Below are 25,966 nucleotides of genomic sequence, written 5' to 3' on the forward strand. Positions count from 1 at the left end.
TTCCAGAATGCCTACTTAATCATTCTGAGCTCCGTGGAGACAGAGAGAGAAACCAAGTCTGGTCTGTATCCTTAAGCAGCTCACAAGTGCGTAGGAAAGCCAGTGTGCCTCACATCCCCCCACATGCATCTCTCCAGCCTGACCCAGAAGGCATCCCAGCGCAGGGTCAAGCCAGGCTCTGGGGCTACACTGTCCTTATGCGGTCTCACCTGTAAAACCTGAAACAGGACCTACGATGAAACCACTCACCCTGCACCCAGCGGCGTGCCCTGCATGCTAAGCATCATTACCATGGTTATTAAGACTAGCTGCACACACAGCAGTGCTCAGTGATGTCCATGAGCACCACAGGGGCAGGATGGGGACAGCAGGTGGGGTCCACAGAGCTGCTGAGTGAGCTGGATTTGTGGAGCCGGAATGGGAGAGGGAGAGATCAGCTCTAAGAGGAAATGAGGTTCAGCAGGGCAGATCTGAGACAGGAAGAATGCTGGTCTTCAGGCCAGGGACCTTGTGATTGCAGTAGCTCAGGTGGAGACCAAGCCTCGTAGAGCACCAGAGACAGAGACTGTGTGGAGCCCAGCACTAACCTGCACCCCCAAGTCTCTAGTGCTCAAGAGGCAGCTTTGACCTTATGGCTAAGAGCTCCCCTTCTTGAGGGGGAGAAAGAGCCTTCTTATCAGCTCAGTCATCAAAGGGGCATTGCTGAACACTGGACCTAGGTAGGGATATACTCCATGGTCCTTACCCTAAGAGAGCATATTTGGGTGGGCCCCTAAAGAGCTGAAGGAAAAAGAAGTCAAGACATTCCAGGAGGGGGAAGGATCTACACAAAGATGGAGACAGGCTGTGGAACAGTGAGGCAGTACGGAATCCATCGGTTTGGTGAGCACAGTCAGCTAAGTTAGCAGCACTGGTCAAACTGGAGGACCAGAAGAGGTACATGTCAGGCCAGGAGAGAGCACAGGCAGCGGTCTGTAAATATGTTCCTCAAAGGTTCACCCCAAAGAACTGGGCACTGCTCCACAGCGATTTGAAGAGTCAGCTCCCTGGCTCACTCCCTTCATAAAACTCAGTATGCCCAGAGTGAGCGAATCGGCAGGGGTTCCAGGAACGACCTGGGCGCGCTCCCGCCATGGGCCGAGTCCAGGGCCTCACCGTTCTCGAAGGAACGTGCAGCAGGCGTCCTTGATGCTCTGCAGCTGCAGGAAGCTCGCCCCCATCAGCAACGACTGCACGTTCTGCTGGTCAATGGCAAGGTGGCCGTTGTAGGCAAAGTTGATCAGAGCTTCCAGGGCGCTAGAGAAAGGACAGAAAAGATCGGCTTCAGAGGCTCTGGCCCTCACTGAGCTGACATGACTACCTGGGGAATGCGTGGGCCCTGCTCTAAAACCCATTTAGCCCATGCCCTTCGAGAATCTGTACGACAGGAATAATGACTTCACCAGAGTTGAAGAGTCATTCTACTTCTTAAGCTGTCTTTACTGCCCAAATAATCTTATTACAGAAAATTTTAAAAAGAGAAAGCAAGTACCCACAATCTCACTACTAAATGAGTCAACAGTGGTTACTTTTTTGGGTTCATTTTTAGTCTCTATTTGCCTGCATGCATAAATGGATAGGGATATAATCACATAATACTTACTGAGTCCTTTCCCACGTTGCTACACTGTCTTCATATTTATCATTTTTAGTGGCTGCTATATAGTATTTCAACATGTAAACATAAATTACATGCTAAGTTAGCATGTACATTACATCTACATTACATGTAGATGCCGTAATTTATTTCCTTTATTGGTAGGCCCCATAGCTAATAACATCTTATTGCCATCATAAATAGCGTTTTTTTTTATTTCTTTGGGATACATTTCCAGAATGAGATGCCGACAAATTTTTCTGCCTCCCACTGGGAAAGAACTCCAAGTTCTGTCTCAGGGCTGCATGTGGTCTGGCCCCTCTCCGGCTCTCTGACCTCATCACCTTCCACTCTTAACCCTCACTCTAGCCCAACATGCCGAACACACCCTCACCGCAGGGCCTTTTTGTACAGTCTGCTCCGTTTGGATGGCTCTGTCACCAGACGGCTCACTCCCTCACTTCGATTAAGGTCTCGGCTCAAATGTCACCTCATCACAGAGGCCTTCCTTGATCACCCTGGTATGACACAGACCCCCACCATCGCTCACTTTACTGTTCTCGCCTCGCTTTCACTTGCCAGCCCTACCATGCACGTGTGTGGTTATGGTTATGGCCAGATCCCCATGACTAGAAAGCTGGCACAATTAGAGGCACTGTTTTCTTAGTGCTACAGCTCAGTGCCTATGGCAGCACACATAGCAGGTGCCCAGTCTACCTCTGTTAAATGAAGCACTTGGACTGTGCATGGTAATGAGCACAGCTCCTTCAGATACAGACCTCAGAGAAGAGAGCATACAAGTGCCCTTGCAGACCCACTTCTGTGTCTTTCCTTATAAGTAGCTGGCCTGAGATATCTACCTTGCAGTGGGTATATAAATCTTCTCCACGTGTGGGGCAGATCACTCTCAATCATCCAGAGGGTACTACGGTTTCCTGGCTCCTTTCTTTTTTTTTTTTAAAGATTTTATTTATTTATTTGCGAGAGAGAGAATGAGAGACAGAGAGCACGAGAGGGAGGAGGGTCAGAGGGAGAAGCAGACTCCCCGCCGAGCAGGGAGCCCGATGCGGGACTCGATCCTGGGACTCTAGGATCATGACCTGAGCCGAAGGCAGTCGCTTAACCGACTGAGCCACCCAGGCGCCCGGTTTCCTGGCTCCTTTAGCCCTCGTTTCCACCACTCTGAGATTAAGAAGGTAGGCAACAAATGACAGGTTACTGGGTGAGGTTGCCGACTCACTGCTTTGTTCACTGTTTCTCCTCCAACAAGAATGTCATTGCCCCGAGTCACCCCGTGTGTCTTGTTTGCTACTGCATCCCCAGCCCTCAGAACAGTGCCACACACATAGCAGGGACACAGTGGACCCTTGGACACAGCCTAGGTTATAAACATGCAGCTCAGTTCACAGACTTGCAGCAAAATCAAACACAGAATGTCACATAAACATCCTTCTCCCTTTCAAGGCCCAAAAGGGCATACTATGGAATATGTTTATATAAAGTCTTCATATAGTCATTAGGAAGGTATTTCCACGAAGAGGGTCCAGTAGTAAGTGACTTTACATGTCAGGACAACATTAAGGAAATGCCTGAATGACATGATTTCAGCAGTTATCGTACTGCCTCCTGCCCCTAAAATTCATCTAGGGCAGAATTTTGTAGCCTCGGCAGGACTGATATTTGAGACCAATTAACTGCTAGGGAGGGCTGTCTTGGACACTGAAAGACATTTAGATGGGATAACTTTTGGGCTTGGCCTCTTTGGGCTTCAATTTTCTCAACCATCCAATAACCACGATTTTGCCCATCTTCTGAATCTGTGTTGTCCCATATAGTAGCTACCAGCCACACATGGCTATTTAAAATTATGTTAAAATTAATTAAAATTAAGTAAAATGTAGAATTCAATTCTTTAATCCCACCAGTTAAAATCCAAGTGCTCAGTAGCTACATTTGGCTAGTGGCTACCATCCTGGAGAGTACAAACACAACATTCCCATCAGCGCAGAAGAAGTTTGAACGGATGACACTGTTCTAGACTGACGGGGAGAGTATGGAATGAAGACACTTATTTGGAAAACTATTTTGCCAGCTATAATGGTTAGCACAGAAAAGTGCAGAGGATACCCTTTCACCGCCTTTGTACCCAGTCCTCGTTATAAAAAATATCTTGGACGCTAGTCCCTATTAAACGTGTTACTTTAATAGTGCTGTGTCCCGCCACGGGCCCGCCAACAGCACCACACACGGGGCTGAAGCTGCGCCTGGAAACCCGCAGACTGAGAGACCCAGTGGAGGAACTGAGTACCTGGGGTCCATTCCTTGCATTACAATCTCATCCTGCTTGCACTCCATCATGTCATTTGTAAACATAGCGTGGAAGTACGGGATTGAGGCTGCTAAGACGATCCGGTGGGCACTGAATTTGTGGTCCCCAATCTGTGGGCAAAGTGAAACATAAAGAGAGATACTGAGGAAGGCAAATACAAAACCCAACCGGCCCCTTCCCCGGCTTAAGCCTCTGCCCGTTGCAATGGTACTGGAGGCATCCCAGTACATGACAGCTGGGCTTATCATGGAGACCCCGAGAGCTTCAATTCCACATACTCAGTTGCAGTGGAAGAACGTAAACAACAGTTTCATGAGGCATTAAAATGGTTAAAAAAAAAAATGGAAGCCCGAATGCTTCCAGTGGTAGTTTTTCCTTCTATGGCAGTCGCACTGCCTTGTTCCCGACTCCCCGCCAACTCAGAGACCTGACTGTCTAACACATTATCCTGATCCCAGTTTTACTGAAGCCAGATGGAGGAGACAAACTGTCCAAGAATGCTGGAGCTCCTGACAGTAGGCTCCTCAAGAAGAGTAGATACACAGCGACAGGTAGAGATAAGGAGAAACAAAACCAGACTTGAATAGGGGAACGCGTGGGGATGAAGGACAGAGCAGCCATGGTGGGCACAAGTCTAATCACATGGGTGCCCCCTCTGGCAACCAGGCCCATGTTGAAAACTATCCAGGGGTCCAGAGAGAGTCACCTTATTGGCATAAACTCAGGTGTGGTTGAAAGAGGTTTGTTATGAATAACAAAGGACACTCAGGAAATTCCAAGGTTGTTTTTTTTTTTTTAAGATTTTATTTATTTATTCATGAGAGACAGAGAGAGAGAGAGGCAGAGGGAGAAGCAGGCTCCCAAGGAGCAGGGAGCCCGATGCGGGACTTGATCCCAGTACCCTGAGATCATGACCTGAGCCGAAGGCAGACGCTTAACCATCTGAGCCACCCAGGCGCCCAAAATTCCAAGGTTTTAGAAGCTCTTGTGTCAGGAACTGGGAGCAAAGACTGAATATTATAATAAAAGATGCTCTTATCACCCCTACCACTCAGGAAATTCCAAGGGTTTTAGAAGCTCTGTGCCAGGAACAAGGGAAAAAGACCAAATACATACTCTTTTTTTTTTTTAAGATTTTATTTATTTATTTGAGAGAGAGAGGGAGAGAGAGCACAAGCAGGGGGAGGGGCAGAGGCAGAAGCAGACACCCCGCTGAGCAGGGAGCCCGACACAGGGCTCAATCCCATGACCCTGGGATCATGACCTGAGCTAAAGGCAGGAGTTTAACTGATTGAGCCACCCAGGTGCCCTCCAAATACACATTCTCATTATATCACACCATCATAGGGCATATGCACAATATGTCTGAATGTGTCTTTGTTAGCCTTCAACCTGGGTGATAGTTTAGCTGGCTATAAAATTCTAAGTTGGGAATATTTTTTTCTATCAGAATTCTGAAGGTATTGCTCCATTGTCTTCTACTTTGTTGCTTTTGAGAAATTTAATGCCCTTCTGAACACTAACCCTTAGTATGTGACTATTCACTCTAGAAGCTTTTAGTGCTTTCTCTTTATCCTCAGAGTTCTGAATTCTCACAGGGTTATACCTTGGTGTTGGTGTCCTTTCATGCATCATGCTGTCTCAATCTACAGACTTTATTTCAGTTCTGGGAATACCTTTCCATCCTATTTCTTTGATAATTTCCTCCTCTCTATTGTCTATTTTTTCTCTTCTGAAATTTCCATGAGTCAGGTGTTAGGCCTCTTAGAATGATCTTGCATTTTTTCACCTGTTCCCCATTTCCCACCTCTTTCATTTGGTCTATCTCCTGGGAATCTTCTTCAACTTTATCTTTCAATATTTCTGTGTTGTAGCTTTTTATAAGGCTATGGTATTTTAATTTCCAAGAGGTCTTTCTTGTTTTCTGAAGGTCCCCCACCCCACTTTTTATTGAAAGAATCTTATTCATCTTTCATGAATGCTGTATTTTCTTTAACCTCTCTCAAGATATTATAGTTAAATTTTTTCTTCTTTTTCTCCTCCTCCTCCCTGCTTTTACTATTTCCTCTGAGTTCTTTTTTCCCTCATTTGCTTTGGTCTCTGTCTTTTATGCTAGAGGCTTGCTTTAAATGTCTTGTGATGGGGGCCTGGATGGCTCAGTTGGTTAAGTGTCTGCCTTGGGCTTGGGTCATGATCTCAGGGTCCTGGGATTGAGTCCCGCATCAGGCTCTCTGCTCAGCAGGGAGTCTGCTCTCCCTCTCCCGCTCCCCCTGCTTGTGTTCCCTGTCAAATAAATAAATAAAATCTTAAAAAAAATAAAAATAAATGCCTTGTGACATCTGGCTATCTGCTTATATTTTTAGATTGAAAGTTTTATGTGGGGGTGGCTAGGCTCATCAACTGGTGGACCCCACATCAGGGTGATCAAGCAAGAACCTGCCATTTTACTGAGGACTGCTAAAGGTAGTATCTTTAGGACTTTTTCTCTGGGGCAAACTTTATCAGAGACAGATCTTCCAATCTCTTGAATGGGAGTGTCTGCCTGTAGGTATTCTGGAAACTGGGTGAGAGAGGGGGATAATCCTACCATTCACTATTTAGATCTTTGCCTTAAAGCCCTTAGTTTCAGTTTTGCTCCATATTCCATCCCCTCTTCTATGTTTGGTATGCCCCTGGTTCAATGTGGAAGACTAAAACTCCTGACTCCTGGGAAAGTGGGGGAGGAGCTGTAGGCAACTAATTGCTTTTCACACAGACTTTCAACTAATCTTCCTGTTTTCAGTATTTTGCTTCTCCAATTTTGGAACTATTCCAGGGTTCTGCATTACAAATCCTCTTTCTTCTTTACTTTTCCCCCAGCAGGCACTTTCAGTTCCTCTGGCTCTCTAAGTTCATCATACTTCAGACTTTCTGGTTTCAACATTCCATTGATCTCTCATTTGCTGATATCTCTTCTCCCTCTTACTATCATTTTAATGGTATTACAGCCAGGCACAGGGGTTCAATTAGTTGTGTTAAATCGCCATGTATTTATTTTTCATCTGGAAAGTAAACAGAAGACAAAAGAACAAAACTGTATGTGCATAAACTAGGTGACCTGGTTTCCCCAAAAAGCTCAGCTAAAGAGAAGACAGGCCTATCTTGGGATATGCTAGCCAGATTACAACTGAATTCTGTGTTCTGTTAAAAGGAAGAACAAATCTGTCTTTATCTACAAGAAGGAGACCAAGATGGGAAAAGGTCTGGAAGCTACATTTTACCAAGGAATGGTTAAGGATAGCTCATTTGTAAAACATAATTTGGGGGGGGGGGGGGGGACAGAGTAGCTGTCCTCCAACCCTAGAAGGGCCATTACATGGATGAGGGCAGATCTAGAAGTGACAGGGGGGCAGGCTTTAGTTTTATTATAAAAGAATAAGAGCCTATCACCTAAGAATGTTTAGGGGAGTCCTTCACCAGTTCCAAAATTTTAAGGGACCTTCCAATTCTACAATCATAGGATACCACATTTTTGTGAAAAGCTTTAAAAAACCCAAATACTCTCATTTATAATCTCAGTTCAAAAAGTCACTTAAAAAAAGAGATGATCATTTATTGAGTTCCTTTTTGCTAAGTACCTGTTACACATTCTTTTCTCATTTTAGTCCTCACGGCAACCTTCTACATTAAGTAGCTGCTGCGAATTTCATTTTGTAGAAAAGGAAACCAAGATTTAGAAGTTACGTAACTTGCCTTTTATGTAAAAGAGAAGGAATTCTGCTTAAGCTGTGTACTAGTGGATCTTGAGAGGGACCCAGTAAATAACACACCTCCTCCCAGTTTAAGTTCTCAGCCAAGTGGGAAATTTTTGAAATAATAAAAAACCTACACACGATAAAAATTATATAGAATTAAACACACACAGACACACCAGTGAATAAAAGTAAAGCTGGGGAAATCTGAGTAAGAGTGGCGGATTAAATCAGTATCAATATCCTCGTTGTGATGTTGTACTACAGTTTTGTAAGCTATTACCATAGGGGCAACTGGGCAAAGGGTACAAAGGATCTCACTGCTATTATTTCAAATAACCATATGCGAATCTACAATTATCTCAAAATTAAAAGTTCACTTAAAAAAAGGGACAGAGGCCCCTGGGTGGCTCAGTTGGTTGAGTATCTGACTCTTGGTTTTGGCCCAGGCCGTGATTTCAGGGTTGTGAGATTAGGCCCCGTAATGAGCACAGAGTATGCTTGAGATTCTCTCTCTCTCTCCTTCTGCCCCTCCCACTTGTGTGCTCTCTCTCTAAAAAAAATAAATCTTTAAAAAACAAATAAAAAATAAATTTATTTTATTTATTTTATTTTTTTTAAAGATTTTATTTACTTATTTGACAGAGACAGAGATAGCAAGAGCAGGAACACAAGCAGCGGGAGTGGGAGAGGGAGAGCAGGCCTCCCGCCGAGGAGGGAACCTGATGTGGGACTCAATCCCAGGACCCTGGGATCATGACCTGAGCTGAAGGCAGACGCTTAACGACTGAGCCACCCAGGCGCCCAATAAAAAATAAATTTAAAAAGGGACAAAGCAAATGGGAAATAAAAACATTCTTTTATTACTGATAAGTCTAATACTGTAAATTAAGGCCTACATAGGAGGACAAGTGTGTTCCCTATTTTAACATCTTGAATTACACAGACCCAAGCAAAGTCCACTTTCTCCACTGATCTGCAATTATATTGTTACCTCAAATCTCCCCACTTCTCCATTCCTAAGGTGGCAAAGAAATGTGAAATAGTGCAACAGAATTTACAAAAAAAAAAATCAGCAACATATAACTGGTTGGTCAGAAAGGCAATACTATTTGGCATACATCCCTACCTTTAATCACATTTTGCTATGCCCACTCTCAGACAATACTTGTTTAAAAGTATTACCAACAGGGGCGACTGGGTGGCTCAGTCAGTTAAGCGGCCACACTGGGCTCAGGTCATGATCCCAGGGTCCTGGGATCAAGCCCCATGTCGGGCTCCCTGCTTAGCAGGGACCCTGCTTCTCCCTCTTGCTCTGCCTACTTGTGCTCTCTCTCTCTCTGTCAAATAAATAGTTTTTTTTTTTTAAAGTATTACCAATAGAATGGAATCAGACTGTAAATTTAAAGTATTGGAAAGAGTCAGATTCCTCTTTAAAAAAAAAAAAGGGCGGGGGGCGGCGCCTGGGTGTCTCATTCATTAAGCGTCTGCCTTTGGCTCAGGTCATAATCCCAGGGTCTTGGGATCAAGCCCCGCATCGAGCTCCCTGCTCCACGGGAGGCCTGCTTCTCCCTCACCCACTCCCCCTGCTTGTGCTCCCTCTCTCGCTGTGTCTCTCTGTGTCAAATAAATGAAATAAAATCTTAAAAAAAAAAAAAAGTCAGGTTCCAAGTGCAAGCTAGGGCAGAAGGAAAGAAGTGAATCTGTGGTATAATGAAACACTCTGAGCTGAAAGAATTAAACTCACGACCACATATGGAAGCTGCCTGGGCTGGATTAGTATATCAGGTCTCTGTGCACACAGCACACACCTAGTGCCCATTCTCACACTACCACTTAATAAGCGTGTGTATCGGCACCAGCCATGTAACCACTGTGGGATGATATGCAATGACTAGCATCTACAAAGCAAATTAGGGGCAATCACAGGACTTCCTGGGTACATAAACACCTCCAAATTTGCTTCTAAGGGAAAAAAAAAAATCCATTCCAACTGAGAGCCCAAACAACTTCCACTTAAAACTGCAGCAAAGACTCAGCACTCGTGCCACTTGGCTTCTACAAAGAGTGGATGCAGAACCTCTTTCTAAGCAGGGGCTCTGCACAGTAGGATCTGGAGAAGAGACTGAAGCATTCCTGGTCACCTATAGGATTCCTCCATATATTTTTTAAATTATGAAGCCCCTGTAGCTTTAATGCCTCTTAACAGCTTTGTTTGGAAAATTAAGAGCTAATGGAGTTATACGAAGGGGAGGAAGATAAGGTTTAAAAGTCAATGGGTAGCTTAAATCCACATGTGCTGCAACTCCTCTATACTTGGTTTTAAAAATCATGGAACACACTATTCCTTCGATGAATGTTAAAAATCAAAGTGGCCTCCATGATGTAAGGATAGATATGAAAAGGAAAGTAATGTGATGTGAAGCTGGAAAAGTAGACATGGCACTCAGGAATTCTACATTTTACTTTAAGATTATTAGGAAACCAGGCAAAAGTACTAAGGAAGGGTCTCTAAAGCGATGGGGTCACTCTCTGCAGGGAGAACATGAACTGGGAGTTGCCATTCACTTAGATCAGAAATGACAGAGAGGGGCTGTTGGGGGTAGAAGATCCAGTCAGGTTTTGTACAAGATGCCACCGAGTGCCTGGGAGGCATCCAAACAGAGATACTGTGTAGGAAGTGGATGGGTACGTCTGGAACACAGAGAAATGGAGTCTAGGCTCAAATGACACTTTTGGGAGTCATCAGTGTAGAGACAAGAAGAGGTCACTGAGGGAGGGAGCTCAGAGCCCGAAGAGGGTGTAAGACAGCCTTGAGGAACTCTAACATTTAAAGCTCATCTAGAAGAAGATGCTTCTGCAATGCAGCAGAAGGAAAGTACAGAAAGGAAGAGAAAATGAGAAAAGAAGCAAGGAGATGCCTGGAGGAAGACAAGGGCGTGGGAGCCGTGGTGGTGAACACGGAAGCTAGAAGGCCCACACGAGCAAGCACCAGCAAGGTCACCTTTTACAGGCCTCCTCCCCCCTTAGCTTCCCAACTTAGGAGATCATTCCTATTCCTCTGACTTCTCAAGAGTTTTTGAGAAGATCACATATAAAGGAGTATGAAACTGGTTGATATGAATGTCATTTGACCAAATCACCACGGTCACCCCAAATTCCTGAAGTTCCAGTGGAAAAAAAGTATGGTCTTGTGCAGACCACGCTGATGTTGCTGCCAATCCTGGGTCTTGTTTGGAGGGATGGATCTGTGCTGATCTGTCCCAGCTTGGCCACCAATGGGATAGGACTCAAGGGTACATTTACAAACCCGAGGTGCTCCACAATGGTACACAGATGAATAAATAACCGGATGGATGGGCTCTAGAGAAGACTGAAGCTACTTAGCTTTTTCTGAGTGGGCCTCCTAATTGCAATGTTGGGCTTATGAAATTAAGTGATATATAATACACATGAAAATACTCTAGCACAGTGTTAGGCACTTAGCAGAGATTTAACAAAAGTTATTGTTTTGCATCCAGCTGAGAGCCACAGCCCTATTTAGTCTCCTATGAGACTAAGATATAAATAACTGAAATCCTCACGAGTTCAGTCAGATTCACAGAGATTAAAACTCTTGAGTTTCAGAGCCAGCTCTACTACAGATAAAGGGAGCTGCCCAATTACTATGCTTTGTTTCCAGGCTGGACTGGATTTCCAGGTAGGATTATTACTTATGGTGGTATAGCAAGGAATATAGTAAAAAAAATTTAAGATTCTCAAGAGAAGCACTATAAATACTGGTAAACGGTACTGTGATCAACCATGCTATCAGACAATACTAGAAAGCACAGCATTAAACGTCAAAACATGTGCCCATCTCTTTTATCTGCTCATCCCAAGGGAGACAGCACAAGCCATATAGTACATACATATCGCGCCAGCTTCCAGGCCAGCTGTTCTTTCTGTAATAATCCAGGCAAATCTCTTCCCTCCACCCCTGAACCTCAGTTTCTTCATCTGTAACTAAGGGGCTCTAACTGGATCAGGTTTCTCACCAGTTAGTCATTGTATTAATAACAGTAGTCTAACACGAATTCAGTAAAGTTTTTCTTTTTGATCATGATGGCATCCACATACATATGAAAAGCAATTATACACACATCTTAAAGGCATCATTTCTCTGGCCAACAGATCGGAGCACGTGTGGATATGAGGGCCCCTAGTAATAACTCTGCAGAAGCCCTGGGGCACAGAAACCTCTGTAGGTTCTCCAAGGCTCCTCCTGGTTAGTAGAGTTCGAGACTATAGCAAAAGGAACCATAAATCCTGAGCACCTCATCATCCACCTAAGTTTTGACTTGCCTTAACACACACGTACATGCATGTGCGCATGCATGCACACACACCCAGCTTCCATGTTCTTCCTTGGGGAAATTTTCCATTCACAGCACTGCTTTGGTGGTATCTTTAGATCAACAGGGATAGTGTAGCATGAAACCACAAATTCTGTTCCCTATCAACAGGCAGGTGGGGCTCAAGATTCAACCAGCTGCTTATTCAAGCAGGAAAAGCAGCAGGGCAAAATCTGAGTTGGTTGTAATCTGAGACAGGTGTTCCCAAAGAAAGCAAAAGATATGCCCAGAATAGATTTCTCTTTGATGGAAAACATTTTGATACTATTGCTCCTACCTTCAAGGCATCTCACAATGAACATAAATAAAACACTAAGTGAACAGTTAAGTGCCCAGCCTGTACAGACAGATTACCCTTGGGATAAGTGGGATATAAGACTAAGCTTTCAGGCAATCACAAGAGATGCTGAAAGTGCATAATGGTAATCCATAATTTTACTGAGACACAAATTTGAATCACGAAGGCTATGAAGCCGGTGTGTGTGAGAATGTGTCTATGAAATGGGAGATGTAGTAGGGATGGGTTAATCTCTAAACTTCCTTTAGCCTAGAAAATCAATAATTATAAATCTTTTAAGACAGACAGCATAGGGGCGCCTAGGTGGCTCAGTCGTTAAGCGCCTGCCTTCGGCTCAGGTCATGATCCCAGGGTCCTGGATCGAGCCCTGCATCGGGCTCCCTGCTTGGCGGGAAGCCCACTTCTCCCTCTCCCAGTCCCCCTGCTTGTGTTCCCTCTCTCGCTGTGCCTCTCTCTGTCAAATAAATAAATAAAATCTTTAAAAAAAAAAAAAAAGACAGCATATCATTGTAGATAAGTACTCTGGGGGCGCCTGGGTGGCTCAGTTGGTTAAGCGTCTGCCTTTGGCTCAGGTCATGATCTCGGGGTCCTGGGATTGAGACCAGCATCGAGCTCCCTGCTGAGTAGGGAGCCTGCTTCTCCCTCTGCCTACCACTTCCCCTGCTTATGTTTTCTCTGTCAAATAAATAAATAAAATCTTACAAAAAAAAAAAGAACAAGTACGGCTGGAGCTAGATGACCTGGGTTCAAATCTAGATTCTGCTGTTTGCTAGCTGTGTGACTATGGGCCAGTTATTCAACCTCTCTGTGCCTCAATTCACACATCTGCAAAATGGGGTTAAACAGTACCTCTCTCATGGGGTTATTGTGAGGATTAAGTTAGCTAACATCTGTAAGGCATTTAAAACAGCGCACAGCATATATTGAGTGCAATATAACTGCTTGTTAAATAAATAAAATGGGGCGCCTGGGTGACTCAGATGGTTAAGCGTCTGCCTTCGGCTCAGGTCATGATCTCAGGTTCCTGGGATCGAGTCCCGCATCGGGTTCCCTGCTCAGTGCAGAGCCTGCTTCTCCCTCTCCCTCTGCCACTCCCTCTGCTTGTGCTCTTCTGTCTATCTCTCTGTCAAATAAATAAATAAAATCTTTAAAAAAAATAAAAAATAAAAATAAATAAATAAATAAATAAAATGTCCTCAAATTTAAAACTTTATTATTTTTTTTTAAGATTTTATTTATTCACTTGAGACACAGAGATACAGAGAGGGAGAGAGAGAGCATGAGCAGGGAGAGAGGCAGAGGAAGAGGGAGAAGCAGGCTCTCCGCTGAGCCAGGAGCCTGATGTGGGGCTCGATCCCAGGACCCTGGGATCATGACCTGAGCTGAAGGCAGACGCTTAACCATCTGAGCCACCCAGGCACCCCTAGAGAAGTTATTTTTAAGACCTTTAGAGAAGGGGTCAGCAAATACAGTCTATGGGCCCAAATCCGGCCTGCCTCTTGTTTTTGTGTGGCCCATGAGCTAAGTGTAGTTTTCACATTTTTATACATATTTTGGGGGGGGGAGTCAAAAGAAGACTAATACTTCATGACATGTAAAAATCAAATGAAATCCAAATTTTGGTGTCCACATACAAAATTTTATTGGAACATAGACATGTCCATACCATGGCAAATCTGAGTAGCTGTGACAGTGATCAATGGCCTGCAAAGCCAAAAATAGTTACCACCTGCTGACCTCTGCTCTAGAGTCACAGGGAACATATTATGAAGAGGGATGTGAATACATTCTCTAGAAAGATGCTGATCACTTATTTAAGACCCCTGCAACCCACTTCACACCTGATCTGCTGGTATTCACGACTCCTCCTGCTGAACTAGTATGAACTGTCGGCACTTTGTGGAATCCACCACCGAGATAAACAGTGTCTTCTACAAAATGCTCCTTTTAAAAAGGAAATGAGCTAAGCCCGAAATAGAGGCATTCACACTCGAGCCATTAATGGCCTATATGGGCCCTGCCCACCACCAATGTGTCTTTTTTTTAAACTTCAGTTTCTTAACCATAGTTACAGAATTATTCTCTCTTTCTGCCCCCCACCCCCACCCCTACACCCACGGAGTTTCACTGCTAATTAGGCTCAGCAACAAAGCAGCCTTGTCCATCCGAAATGTCAGAGGTGGACTGCATGCAGATGCCTCGAAGCACCTGCTTTCCTACCTCAGGTATCAATCAACACCTTACTCAGCAAGCACCAAGCACAAAGCCAGCTCAAGCCAGCACTCCACCCCCCAAAGAAAATGTTACTCAGATGTTAGACGAGTAGGGCTATTCCATGCTAGAGATGTCAAGCCACGGTCACACGCACTGCATTTTTCTGTTCTTACCCACTTCGGTGGACTCCAGAGTCCCTGAGGGGAATAAGGGTCTTATACATCCCTTATATAGCTCAGTAAATAGTCACTGAAATTAAAATATCAACTCTACCCTCAATTCAGCCCAGAAAGTCAACAATTTCCTGTGAAAATAAATTCACCCTGAAGAAGAATGGCAGTTTCACTGAAGGTTATAGTCAGAATGGACATCAGGCTCTCTTGGTTATATTTAGAAAAGCATATAGAAGATTAAGCAGGGGGGCCTTATGATTTCCTACCCATGTCTTCAAATTTTTCTTACATAAATAGGTATAGTAAATCTTCAAATAACCGTAACACTTGAGGGTACTACCATGACATTCTATCACTTACCATTAACTAGATATGGCTCTCTAAATTGCTATATAATATAGATAAAGCTATTAACTATATATTAACAATGTACAGTGCATTAACTATCAATTATCTATAATGTAATGATGATGATCCATTACTGAACTATTTTAGGTTACTTGAAGGTTAACAGAAAACACTTGTGGTTCAACACATGCCACTAAAAACCTTCCAAAAACACGACTAGCTATAGACTCCATCTCACCTCAGCTCTGTCTAGTGCTCCTTACCTTCTTCTGGGATCTTCTATCTTCATTCCAACCACACTACATAACACATGATCTAAACCCTACCAATGAGACCCTTCCTCATGACTTTTCAAATGAGAAAGAAGGACAATCCCCCCAGGATAGCAAGGAGCCATCAGATGCTCCACCACCACCATGTATGAAAAAACAGTTTGCAGTGGGAGGAGGGTGTTGACCATGGAGGGTAAGTGTCTTAGCAGCATTTCAGTCCCTGGCCCATCATCAACACTGTCTTTTCTCCAGTTTGATTACATGAACCAATAAATGGTTGGTCTTGCTGAAGGCAGTTCTGCTATTAAGAGCCAGAGTTCTGAGCACCGTAGTCCAGAGAAAGCCCTGGGGGAAATCAGAAAAGAGGGACCTTCCTTCCTGGCTTTAGTAGATGGGCTACATCTAAAGGTGGCTTTTAGGGGTGCCTGGGTGGCTCAGTTGGTTGGGCAGCTGCCTTCAGCTCAGGTCATGATCCCAGAGTCCTGGGATCGAGCCCCATGTCGGGCTCCCTGCTCCGTGGAGAGCCTGCTTCTCCCTCTCCCTCTGCCTGCGTCTCTGCCTACTTGTGCTCTCTCTCTCTCTCTGTCAAATAAATAAATAAAATCTCAAAAAAAAAAAAAAAGAAAAAAGGTGGCTTTAGCTCTGAATGGGCCCTTGTGGTGCCTCAAAGCCCCCATTCTGCTCACCAGGCAGGTCTTAAAGGATTATAACACTCGAAACAGTGAGGAGGTCATTTCTCCCTAAACTGATGGGCAGATTTGATGCAACTCCTATCAAAACCATAGCAAGATTATTTTTATAGATACAGTCAAGATTTTTCGGGCCAAGGAACTAAAATAGCTAAAATAATTTTGAGTAATAAAGTACAAATGGCCAATAAGTACATGAAAAGATGTTTAATATCATTAATCATCAGGGAAATGCAAATCAAAACTGCAGTAAGATACTACTTTACACAGACCATAGCTAGTTATTAGCAAAAAAACCAAACCAAAACAACAACAAAAAAACCCAGAAAAAAACAAGTGTTGGTGAAGATGGGGAGAAACTAGAAGCCTTGTGCATTGCTTGCACTGCCGGTGGGAATATAAAATGGTGCAGCCACTGCAGAAAAGTTTGGAGGTTCCTCAAAAAGTTAAACATAGGATAATAATATGACACAGTAATTCTGCTCCTAGGTATATACCCAAAAGAATTGAAAGCAGTCTTGAAGAGGTATTTGTGTGTTCACATGTTTACAGCAGCATTATTCACGGTAGCTAAAAGGTGGAAACAACCCAGGCGCCCATCAAAAGATGAATGGATATACAAAATGTGATATATGCATACAGTAGAATACTATGTAGCCTTAAAAAGAAATGAAATCAAGAGAATGAGAAGATAAGCCACAGACGGGAGGAAATTTTTGCAAAAGACATATCTGATAAAGGGCTGTTACTTAAAACATACAAAGAACTCTTAAAACCTAATAAGAAGACAAGTGAATTTTATTTTATTTTTTTAAAGATTTTATTTATTTGACAGAGAGAGACACAGCGAGAGAGGGAACACAAGCAGGGCGAGTGGGAGAGGGAGAAGCAGGCTTCCCGCGGAGCAGGGAGCCCGATGTGGGGCTCGATCCCAGGACCCTGAGATCATGACCTGAGCCGAAGGCAGACGCTTAACGACTAAGCCACCCAGGCGCCCCGACAAGTGAATTTTAAAAATGGGCAAAAGACTAATAGATATCTCAGCAAAGAAGATACACAAATGGTAAATAAGTATATGAAAAAATGTTCCATACCATGTCATGGGGAAATGCAAATTAAAACAAGGTATCTCCATGCATCTATTAGAATGGCCAAAATCCAAAACACTGACAACACCAAATGCTGACAAAGTTGTGGAGTCGGGAACTCTCACTGATTGCTGGTTGGGAATGCAAAATGGTACAGCCACTCTGGAAGACAGTTTGGCATTTTCTTAAAAAGTAAACATATTTTTAGCATACAACCTAGCAATCACACTCCCTGAGATTTTCCCAAAGGAGTTAAAAACCTATGTCCACACAAAAACCTGCACATGAATGTTTATAGCAGCTCTATCCATAACTGCTAAAAGTTAAAAGCAACCAAGATGCCCTTCAGGACCTGAATGGGTAAATAAGCTGTGGTCCATCCAGACAATGAAATATTATTCAGCACAAAAAGAAATAAGCTATCAAGCCATGACAGACATGGAGGAACCTTAAATGTATATTACTAAGTGAAAGAAGCCAATCTGAAAAGGCTACATACTGCATGATTTCAACATTCAGGAAAAGGCAAACTATGGAGACAACGAAAGGATCAGTGGTTGCCAGGGGTTGGGGGGAGGGAAGGATGAACAGATGGAGCACAGATGAGTTTTAAGGCAGTGAAACTATTCTGTATGATACAATAATGGTGCTTACATGTCACCATACATGCCAAAAAACACAGAACATATGACACTAACAGTGAACCCTAATGTAAACTATAAGCTTCGGGTGATGATGATGTGTTCATGTGAGTTTGATTTTAACAAATGTACCATTCTGGTGCAGGCACTGATAGTGGGGTTACGGGGTTTATGGGAAGTCTCTGCATCTTCTGCTCAATTTTCCTGTGAACCTAAAACTACTCTAAAAAATAAAGGCTTTTTTTCTTTTAATTTCATTAAACTCTACCCCCAACGTGGGGCTCGAACTCACGACCCCAAGATCAAGAGTCACATGCTCTACCAACTGAGCCAGCCAGGCGCCCTAAGCCTATTTTTTTTTTTAAAGGAATGAAATTCTAATACATACTACAATGTGGATGAACCTCGAAAACATTATAGTAAGTGAAATCAACCAGACACAAAAGACCAATATTGTATATGATTCTTCTTATAGGAAGGGTCTAGAATAGGCAAAATCAGAGATAGGAAAGAGGCTACAAGGGGCCAGGGGAAGGGGCGATGGAGAATTATTCCTCAATGGTTATAGGGTTCTGCTTTGGGTGATGAAAAAGTTTTGTAATAGACTTTGTGGGTGATGGTTACACAACATTGTAAATGCATTTAATTCAGCCAGGGAGACTAAAGGACTCCATAAAAATCTGCTTTTTGCTCCTTTTCTTTAGAATAGATAATATTTAAGGAAGGACCAGGTGAGAATGACTGGAAGCCATCATATGCACATTTCAGACCACCTTGGCTCTGGATATCTAGATGCCCAGGCCCTAGGGCTCCAAGCAGCACTTGGGCCCTCATCCTTGTTCCAAACAGTTCCTGGATGCTTGAGGGGACACATACCCCAGACCACCTTCTTCAATAAAAACCCCCAGACCCCAAACAAAGACAAGTCTCCCAGACACTCTATCTGTACCTGCAATAAATTCCCCTTTTACCTCCCGCTGGCCTGTGTTTGATTTCCATTCATCCTCTGGGTCCCCAGACCCAGCTTGCTGGCATCATAATGACAACTGAATTATACACTTAAAAATGGTTTAAAAGGTAAATAATAATAATAATAATAATTTAAATAGTGTAATGGAAAAATAAAGTGGGAGGAATCAGTCTCCCCATTTCAAGATTTACTGTATAGCCAGAATAAACGAAACTGCATGGTACTGGTACAGGGATAGGGACCTCAACCAAAGGAACAGAACCAAGAGCCCAGAAGTAACCACACACAAGTATGACCAACTGATTTTTGACAAAGGTACAAAAGCATCTGTACCTCAAATGGAGGAAAGGGAAGTCTTTTCAGCAAATAGGGTTGTAGCAACTGCGTATCAACAGGTAAAACAAAAGAACTTCAACTTATACCTCAGTTTATATAAAAATTAACTCAATAGGGATCATAGATTTTTTATTTTATTTATTTATTTATTTATTTATTTAAGATTTTATTTATTTATTTATTTGAGAGAGAGAGAGAGAGCGAAACAGCATGAGAGGGGAGAGGGTCAGAGGGAGAAGCAGGCTCCCCGCCGAGCCAGGAGCCCGATGTGGGACTCGATCCCAGGACTCCGGGATCACGACCTGAGCTGAAGGCAGTTGCTTAACCAACTGAGCCACCCAGGCGCCCTCCTCAGCACTGTTAGTAAATGTTTTCTATTACTACTGTTAGTTGTCCTTTGCCTCTTTTGTATGCATAGGGACCCTGGTGGTGGGGAAGGGGTTGGGAATGGGACAAAGGGGAGGATTCTGGGATTCCATCTTTATTAGAGCATGGACTTCTTCTGTCCTCTCCATGGGAGAAGATTTGTGCCTGTTTCTTCAAGTTTGGTTCATGTTGGAAGACTGAATTCTGGGATCCCATCTAGGTCAGGGTCTGGAATTTGGGGAAAGAGCTGGTTTCATATAGGTTCCCGTCTTTTGTTCAGCTGGGTTGTTAGCTTGTTTCTGGGCTTCTCAACAAAAACAATCCAATGAGAAAATGGGCAAAAGACATGAAAAGACATTTCATCAAAAAGGATATACAGATGGCAAATAACACACACATGGGATGTTCAACAACACTACCCAAGAGGGAAATGCAACTTAAAATCATAATTAGAGGGCACCTGGGTGGCTCAGTCGTTAAGCGTCTGCCTTCGGCTCAGGTCATGATCCCAGCATCCTGGGATCAAGCCCCACATCGGGCTCCCTGCTCTGTGGGAAGCCTGCTTCTCTCTCTCTCACTCCCCCTGCTTATGTTCCTGCTCTCGCTATCTCTCTCTCTGTCAAATAAATAAATCTAAAAAAAAAAGTCTAAAATCATAATTAGATATCACTATACATTTAACAAAATGGCTACAATAAAAAAACAGTGGTGATAGCAATTGCTGGTGAGGATACAGAACGTTATGTTAGGGTTCTCCAGAGAAACAGAAGTGGGGTGTGTGTGTGTGTGTGTGTGTGTGCGCGTGCGCGCATACACACATATGGAGAGGGAGTGAGAGAAAGAAGGAGGGAAGGAGGGAGTGGAAGGGAGATTGATTTTAAGGAAGAGGCTCACACAATTGTGGGGGCTGGCAAGTCTGAAATCTACAGGGTGGGCTGACAGGATGGAGATTCAGGTAAGATTTGATGATGTGAAATTCTAAGAGCCTGAAATCTGCAGGGCAAGCCCCTCAGGTGGGAAAATCAGACAGGGTGTCTATGTTAGAATCTCAAAGAAGTGTTTCTTCTTCAGGAAACCTCAATTTTTGCGGGTGAGGCCTTCAACAATTATATGAGGCCTACCCCATTACGGAAGGTAATCTACTTTACTCAAAGTATACTAATTTAAACGTTAACTACATCTAAAAAATACCTTCACAAGCAACATCTAGACTGGTGTTTGACCAAACAACTGGGCACCATTGCCTAGTCAACTTGATCCATAAAATTAACCACTGTTATTCATACATGCTGATAGGAATTTAAAATGGTACAGCCACTGTGGAAACCAGTTTGGCAATGTCTGCTAAAACTAAAAATCAGGGGTGCCTGGGTGGTGCAGCTGGTTAAGTCTCCGACTCTTGGTTTCGGCTCAGGTCATGATCTCATGGTCATGGGCTCCAGACCCATGTCGGGCTCTGCGCTCAGGGTGGAGTCTGCTTGAGATTCTCTCTCTCCCTCTCCCTCGGTCCCTCCCACTCGTGCTCTCTCTCTCAAATAAATAAATAAAATCTTAAAAACAAAAACAACTAAAAATCAAATTACTGGATGACCCAGCAATTGTGCTCTTGGGCAGAGAAATGAAAACCTATCTTCATGCAAAATCCAGTAAATGAATGTTCATAGCAGTCTTATTTGTAGCCCCAGACTGGAAGGAACCTAAATGTCTTTCAATGAGTAAATGGTTAAACAAAATCCATACCCTGGCATACTACTTGGAAATATTAAGGAAAAAACTATCAATACATTTAACAACTTGGATGGCTCTCAAAGGCATTCTGCTGAGTAGAGAAAGCCAATCTCGAAAGGTCACATACTTTATGATTCCATTTATATAGCATTCTTGAAATGAGAGATGGAGAACAAATTGGTGGCTGCCAGAGACAAGGGATGGAGGGTGGAAGGGGAATGGGTGTGATTATAAAGGGGCAGCACAAGGGAAATCTTCGTGGTTATGGAATAGTTCTATATTGTGGAGATCATTCTGAATGTGGAGGTCACGGGTAACCTTGACAAGTGCAAATGGTGGTGGCCTGCCGTAACTAACTTACCCATCTTACTAAAACATGAGACCCACTAAGGGAGCAATCTTTGTATGTTTCCTGGAATAGTCTAGCAAAGAACACGCAGTATTTGTTGAATGAATCAAATTTCTGAATGAATCAATCCAAAATACAACTGTCACGTTAGTCCCCATTTTGTTGGGCTGCCCACTGCTTACAAGTCAGATCCAAATCCTAAACTGGCTTACATCTACCCCAACAGTTTTATCCCCCATCATGCCTTTCTTCTTGGTTGTTGGTAATTCCCCTAAATCACCCTATTTCCTCTACTTGGATGCTCATCCAGGAAAATCCAGCTCAAATGCTCCCTCTTCTGAGGGGCTTCCCAGACTCCCAGGCAGTCTGCTCTCCATCCTGTAGCGCCTGGTATAAGCCTCCAGCGTATATTGTAGCATATATTATATGGTCCCTAATGAATGTCTCCCTCTCCAGGATGTATGTTTTCCCCCACAGAAAGGAAAGGCTATGCCCTAGCACTTAACACAGTGCCTCATTGCCAAGGGTACTTAATGAATCCTAGAGCCCATTTCATCTAAGAGATAGCTCTCAGTCTTTCATCTGAGATACAAACACATAACAAAACTTCTGATGAGTTTCATCTCTTCTTTTTAACCTTTATCTTCTGGCTCAGGACTGACAGAGCTGGTGGGAGGAAGACACTGAAGCATCAAGAGGGTGACTATCTAATCTTATGTGGAAATTCAGTTAGCTGAAGTAAGAGGCTCAAGAAAAAGATGGTAAGGTTTAGGGACGACTTGAGGAGGACCTGGCGTCTGGGCTGACAGTGCATTCCCAACAGCAGAAGAACTAAACAAGCCACACTATGGTTGCCTTGTTCAGGTGCATTTCCATCAAGGTGGCATATAAGGAAAAGTGGAGCGTCCTTTCATCTTGAATGCTGGATGGCCGGCCCACAGCCCACAATATGGGCAAAGGGAAGCTAGTCCAGTCCCTCACCAAAAGCAGAAATGATGAGTCTCACAGACCCATGGGGTTGAGAAGCAGACAGCAAGTATAATAAAACACACTGGGTTCAGTCTAGAGTTTTGATGGCATTTTAAAGCACACTGTGTGAAACCCTCTATTGATGGAGCTTTAGATCTCTCTGCTTTAGGGGGCCCCACTGGGTAAGTGACTCCGGAAAGGGGTGAGGGAGGAAGTGGCTGACCAGCTAGGACTAAAAAAAGATGTGGGCCATGGTCTCATACAGAGCGAGTGACGAGCCAGGTAAAACATTCAGGCCTGTCCCACCCCTCCCAAACCCTTCCCCTGACTCCCACCCATGTCTAGCAAGGTAGAATGTGAGAAGGGAGGGAGACAGGAGGGCAGAGTCCATAGAAACCACTGAACAGCTAACTGTCCTAGCAGCATGTGATTTACAGATGTTCCTTACCAGTCCGGACTCCACACCACAAGAATTCAAGGTCAGGGGCGCCTGAGTGGCTCAGTCGTTAAGCGTCTGCCTTCAGCTCAGGTCATGGTCCCAGGGTCCTGGGATCGAGCCCCGCATCAGGCTCCCTGCTCAGCAGAAGTCTGCTTCTCCCTCCCCCACTCCCCCTGCTTGTGTTCCCTCTCTCGCTGTGTCTCTCTCTGTCAAATAAATAAATAAAATCTTAAAAAAAAAAAAAAAAGAATTCAAGTTCAGTCTATACTCACCCACCTCCCCAATCATACCTTCCATCTCAATCTCTTACTTGTTCAAGAAACATCCTGTGTGTACAGTTTCATGCCTGAGCCCTTGAACTGGCTCTCCCCAGCCTGGAATGCCTCCTCCCACGGTGTCTGTTTATCAAAGTCCTATTCATCCTTCAAGGCACCAATCAGACACCATCCTCTGCACGAAACCATCACAGATCCTGTGAACTGGAAATAACTGCCATTCCTTTGGTGTTCCCTTAGGCCTCCGGTAATAGCTGTGCAGTTACAGAATGTGTCACACCCTGCCCGTCTCATAATTAATTATGTGCATCTCTCTCCCCCATCGATTGATCTTTAAATGCCAAAGACGGGGTCGATGCCCACTCCACAGCAGGCTGCCTCCTGTACCTAGCAAAGCTCCATGCAGTTATGCACTTCATTAACAGGCTGACTGAAGGAGCATCTCAAACATAATACCAGGGGCCCTTTTGGGTAATACAGCCAACATTTTTGAGCACCTGAAACATGCCAAGAACTGTGCTGGATAATAGATGCCTCACAGGCCGCAGGAGCTCCACATCTGGACAGGAAGAGTGATCACGCAGGCACATCTACACTGTGTTCAGTACGGTAACGGGAGTGGGTGCAAAGTGTGAAGGCAATGCTTCTCAAATCTTCGTGTGCAGAGGGTGGAAGAGTCACCAGATTCTGGTTCAGTAGGTCTGACGTGGGGCCAGAGAGTCTGCATTCCAAATGGGCTCTCAGGTGACACGGACAATACTAAGTAACGAGGGATTAAGGTCCAAAGGAAGAGGCAAAGATTGAGTGCACCTGAAAGGATATGAGAAGACTCCTAGGGATTTCACACACCCGCCCCCACCATAAGAGGGCAGGGCCAAAGAAAGAAGATGGCTCGGGTCTGTGCTTCCTAGAAACAGACAGGCATGCAGCGTGCGACCACAAGACAATGCTGAACAGACACAATGCAAAGTGCCTCAGGAGAACAGAGGAAGGAGTGTCTGGCCACTTCTTTCCCCCTGAGAAAAAAGTAGATGTGAAAGGAGCCTTGGAGCACGGGTAAGATTGCTGGCACAGGGGCACCTGGGTGGCTCAGTCGTTGAGCGTCTGCCTTCGGCTCAGGTCATGATCCCAGGGTCCTGGGATCGAGCCCCGCATCGGGCTCCCTGCTCAGCGGGAAGCCTGCTCTCCCTCTCCCACTCCCGCTGCTTGTGTTCCCTCTCTCGCGGTCTCTCTCTGTCAAATAAAGAAACAAAATCTTTTTTTTTTTTTTTAAGATTTTATTTATTTTTTTGACAGAGAGAGAGATAGCGAGAGCAGGAACACAGCAGGGGGAGTGGGAGAGGGAGAAGCAGGCTTCCCGCCGAGCAGGGAGCCCAATGTGGGACTCGATCCCAGGACCCTGGGATCATGACCTGAGCCGAAGGCAGACGCTTAACGACTGAGCCACCCAGGCGCCCCAAGAAACAAAATCTTAAAAAAAAAAAAAAAAGATTGCTGACACAGGTGAGCGATGCTCCAAGCCAGAGCAATGCTAGAGCCACGGCTCAGAAGTTGGAGACGACACGTCATGAAGACACAGCCAGCAGGAGGAGCCTCTAGGCAACTAGGGGAGAACAGAGAGGGGGCCCAGTCTGGAGGATCCTGAATATCAAGAACACGGCCTGCGGTCCTAGAAAAGTCAACCAGGAGTGGCGGTCAGCACCAAGAGGACATGCTTAAGCTTCTCTCTCTTACATCTCACAGATGCAGTGACGCAGTGACGGATTTCTGCAAGCAGCTTAGAATAATCAGAGATGCAGTTAAATCAGCAGCCTTTCCTTTAATCCTTCCGAAAACCAGTCCCCCGCTCCAGCGCTCGAGCCACCTACCACCCAGCCACCTACTGCCCGGCGGCTCTCTCCAGATGTCCTGCCCACTTAAAGGGACAGCCTATGGGCAGGGGAAATATGACAAGCTATCCCAAATATGAGTAGGAGCACCTTTTAAACTACCAAGAGTTGAGCAGCCCTGGTCTATTTCCTGCTCGCCTGGCAAGTCTCTCACCTCTGATTTTCTCTGTGGTGCAAACAGAAGTGACTTCAAGAACAAGCCAGAACTGGTCTCTCTAGCTCTGGCTATTAGCACCATGTCTCCTGTGAAAAGTCCAGGTGAAATTCTGTGTTCTCGGGCGCCTGGGTGGCTCAGTCGTTAAGCATCTGCCTTCGGCTCAGGTCATGATCCCAGGGTCCTGGGATCGAGTCCCACATTGGGCTCCCTGCTCGGCGGGAAGCCTGCTTCTCCCTCTCCCACTCCCCCTGCTTGTGTTCCTGCTCTCGCTATCTCTCTCTCTGTCAAATAAATAAATAAAATCTTAAAAAAAAAAAAAGAAATTCTGTGTTCTCTTCACGAACACCGGAAAATGCACCCTACCTTTCTTATGTTATGCCTCAAGCACCTGCTCTGATTTTTCACTCATAAACAAATAAATGAGTAATGACTGTCTAGCTTCATTCGTTCATTCACTTATTCAATTCAACAAGTATTCACTGAGCCACACAAGGAACTGTGCTGGGCCTGGGGGTCTACCTCTTCAACCTCATGTCCTTCCACTTTTCTCCCAGGTCACTTGGCTCCTATCACATCAGCTGCCTGATGCTTCCCAAAACACCAAGTATGCTCCTGCCTCAGGGTTCTGTGCTCACTATTCCCTCTACCTATAACACTTTCCCTCAGATATGCTCA

At 44.5% G+C, this 25,966-nt stretch overlaps 1 protein-coding gene across 5 annotated transcripts in view; it reads right to left on the reverse strand.

Annotated features, from left to right (window-relative positions):
* KLHL18 (kelch like family member 18) overlaps positions 1 to 25,966 on the reverse strand; it is a 51,951-nt gene that overhangs the window by 17,469 nt on the left and 8,516 nt on the right. For 4 of the 5 annotated variants that reach the window (XM_045862558.3, XM_045862557.3, XM_054504806.2 and 1 more), the window contains 2 exons: positions 3,945 to 4,075; positions 1,156 to 1,296 (listed from right to left, as the gene is read on the reverse strand). In XM_045862558.3, the coding sequence (XP_045718514.1) occupies positions 1,156 to 1,296; positions 3,945 to 4,075 (272 nt within the window). The remainder of the gene's footprint in view (positions 1 to 1,155; positions 1,297 to 3,944; positions 4,076 to 25,966) is intronic. The other variant, XM_064596944.1, reaches the window with a different exon arrangement.

Source organism: Mirounga angustirostris, unplaced genomic scaffold (genome assembly GCF_029215605.1).
Source record: "Mirounga angustirostris isolate CCGP_5_RB_7025 unplaced genomic scaffold, mMirAng1.0.hap1 SCAF_1, whole genome shotgun sequence".
NCBI lineage: Eukaryota > Metazoa > Chordata > Mammalia > Carnivora > Phocidae > Mirounga > Mirounga angustirostris.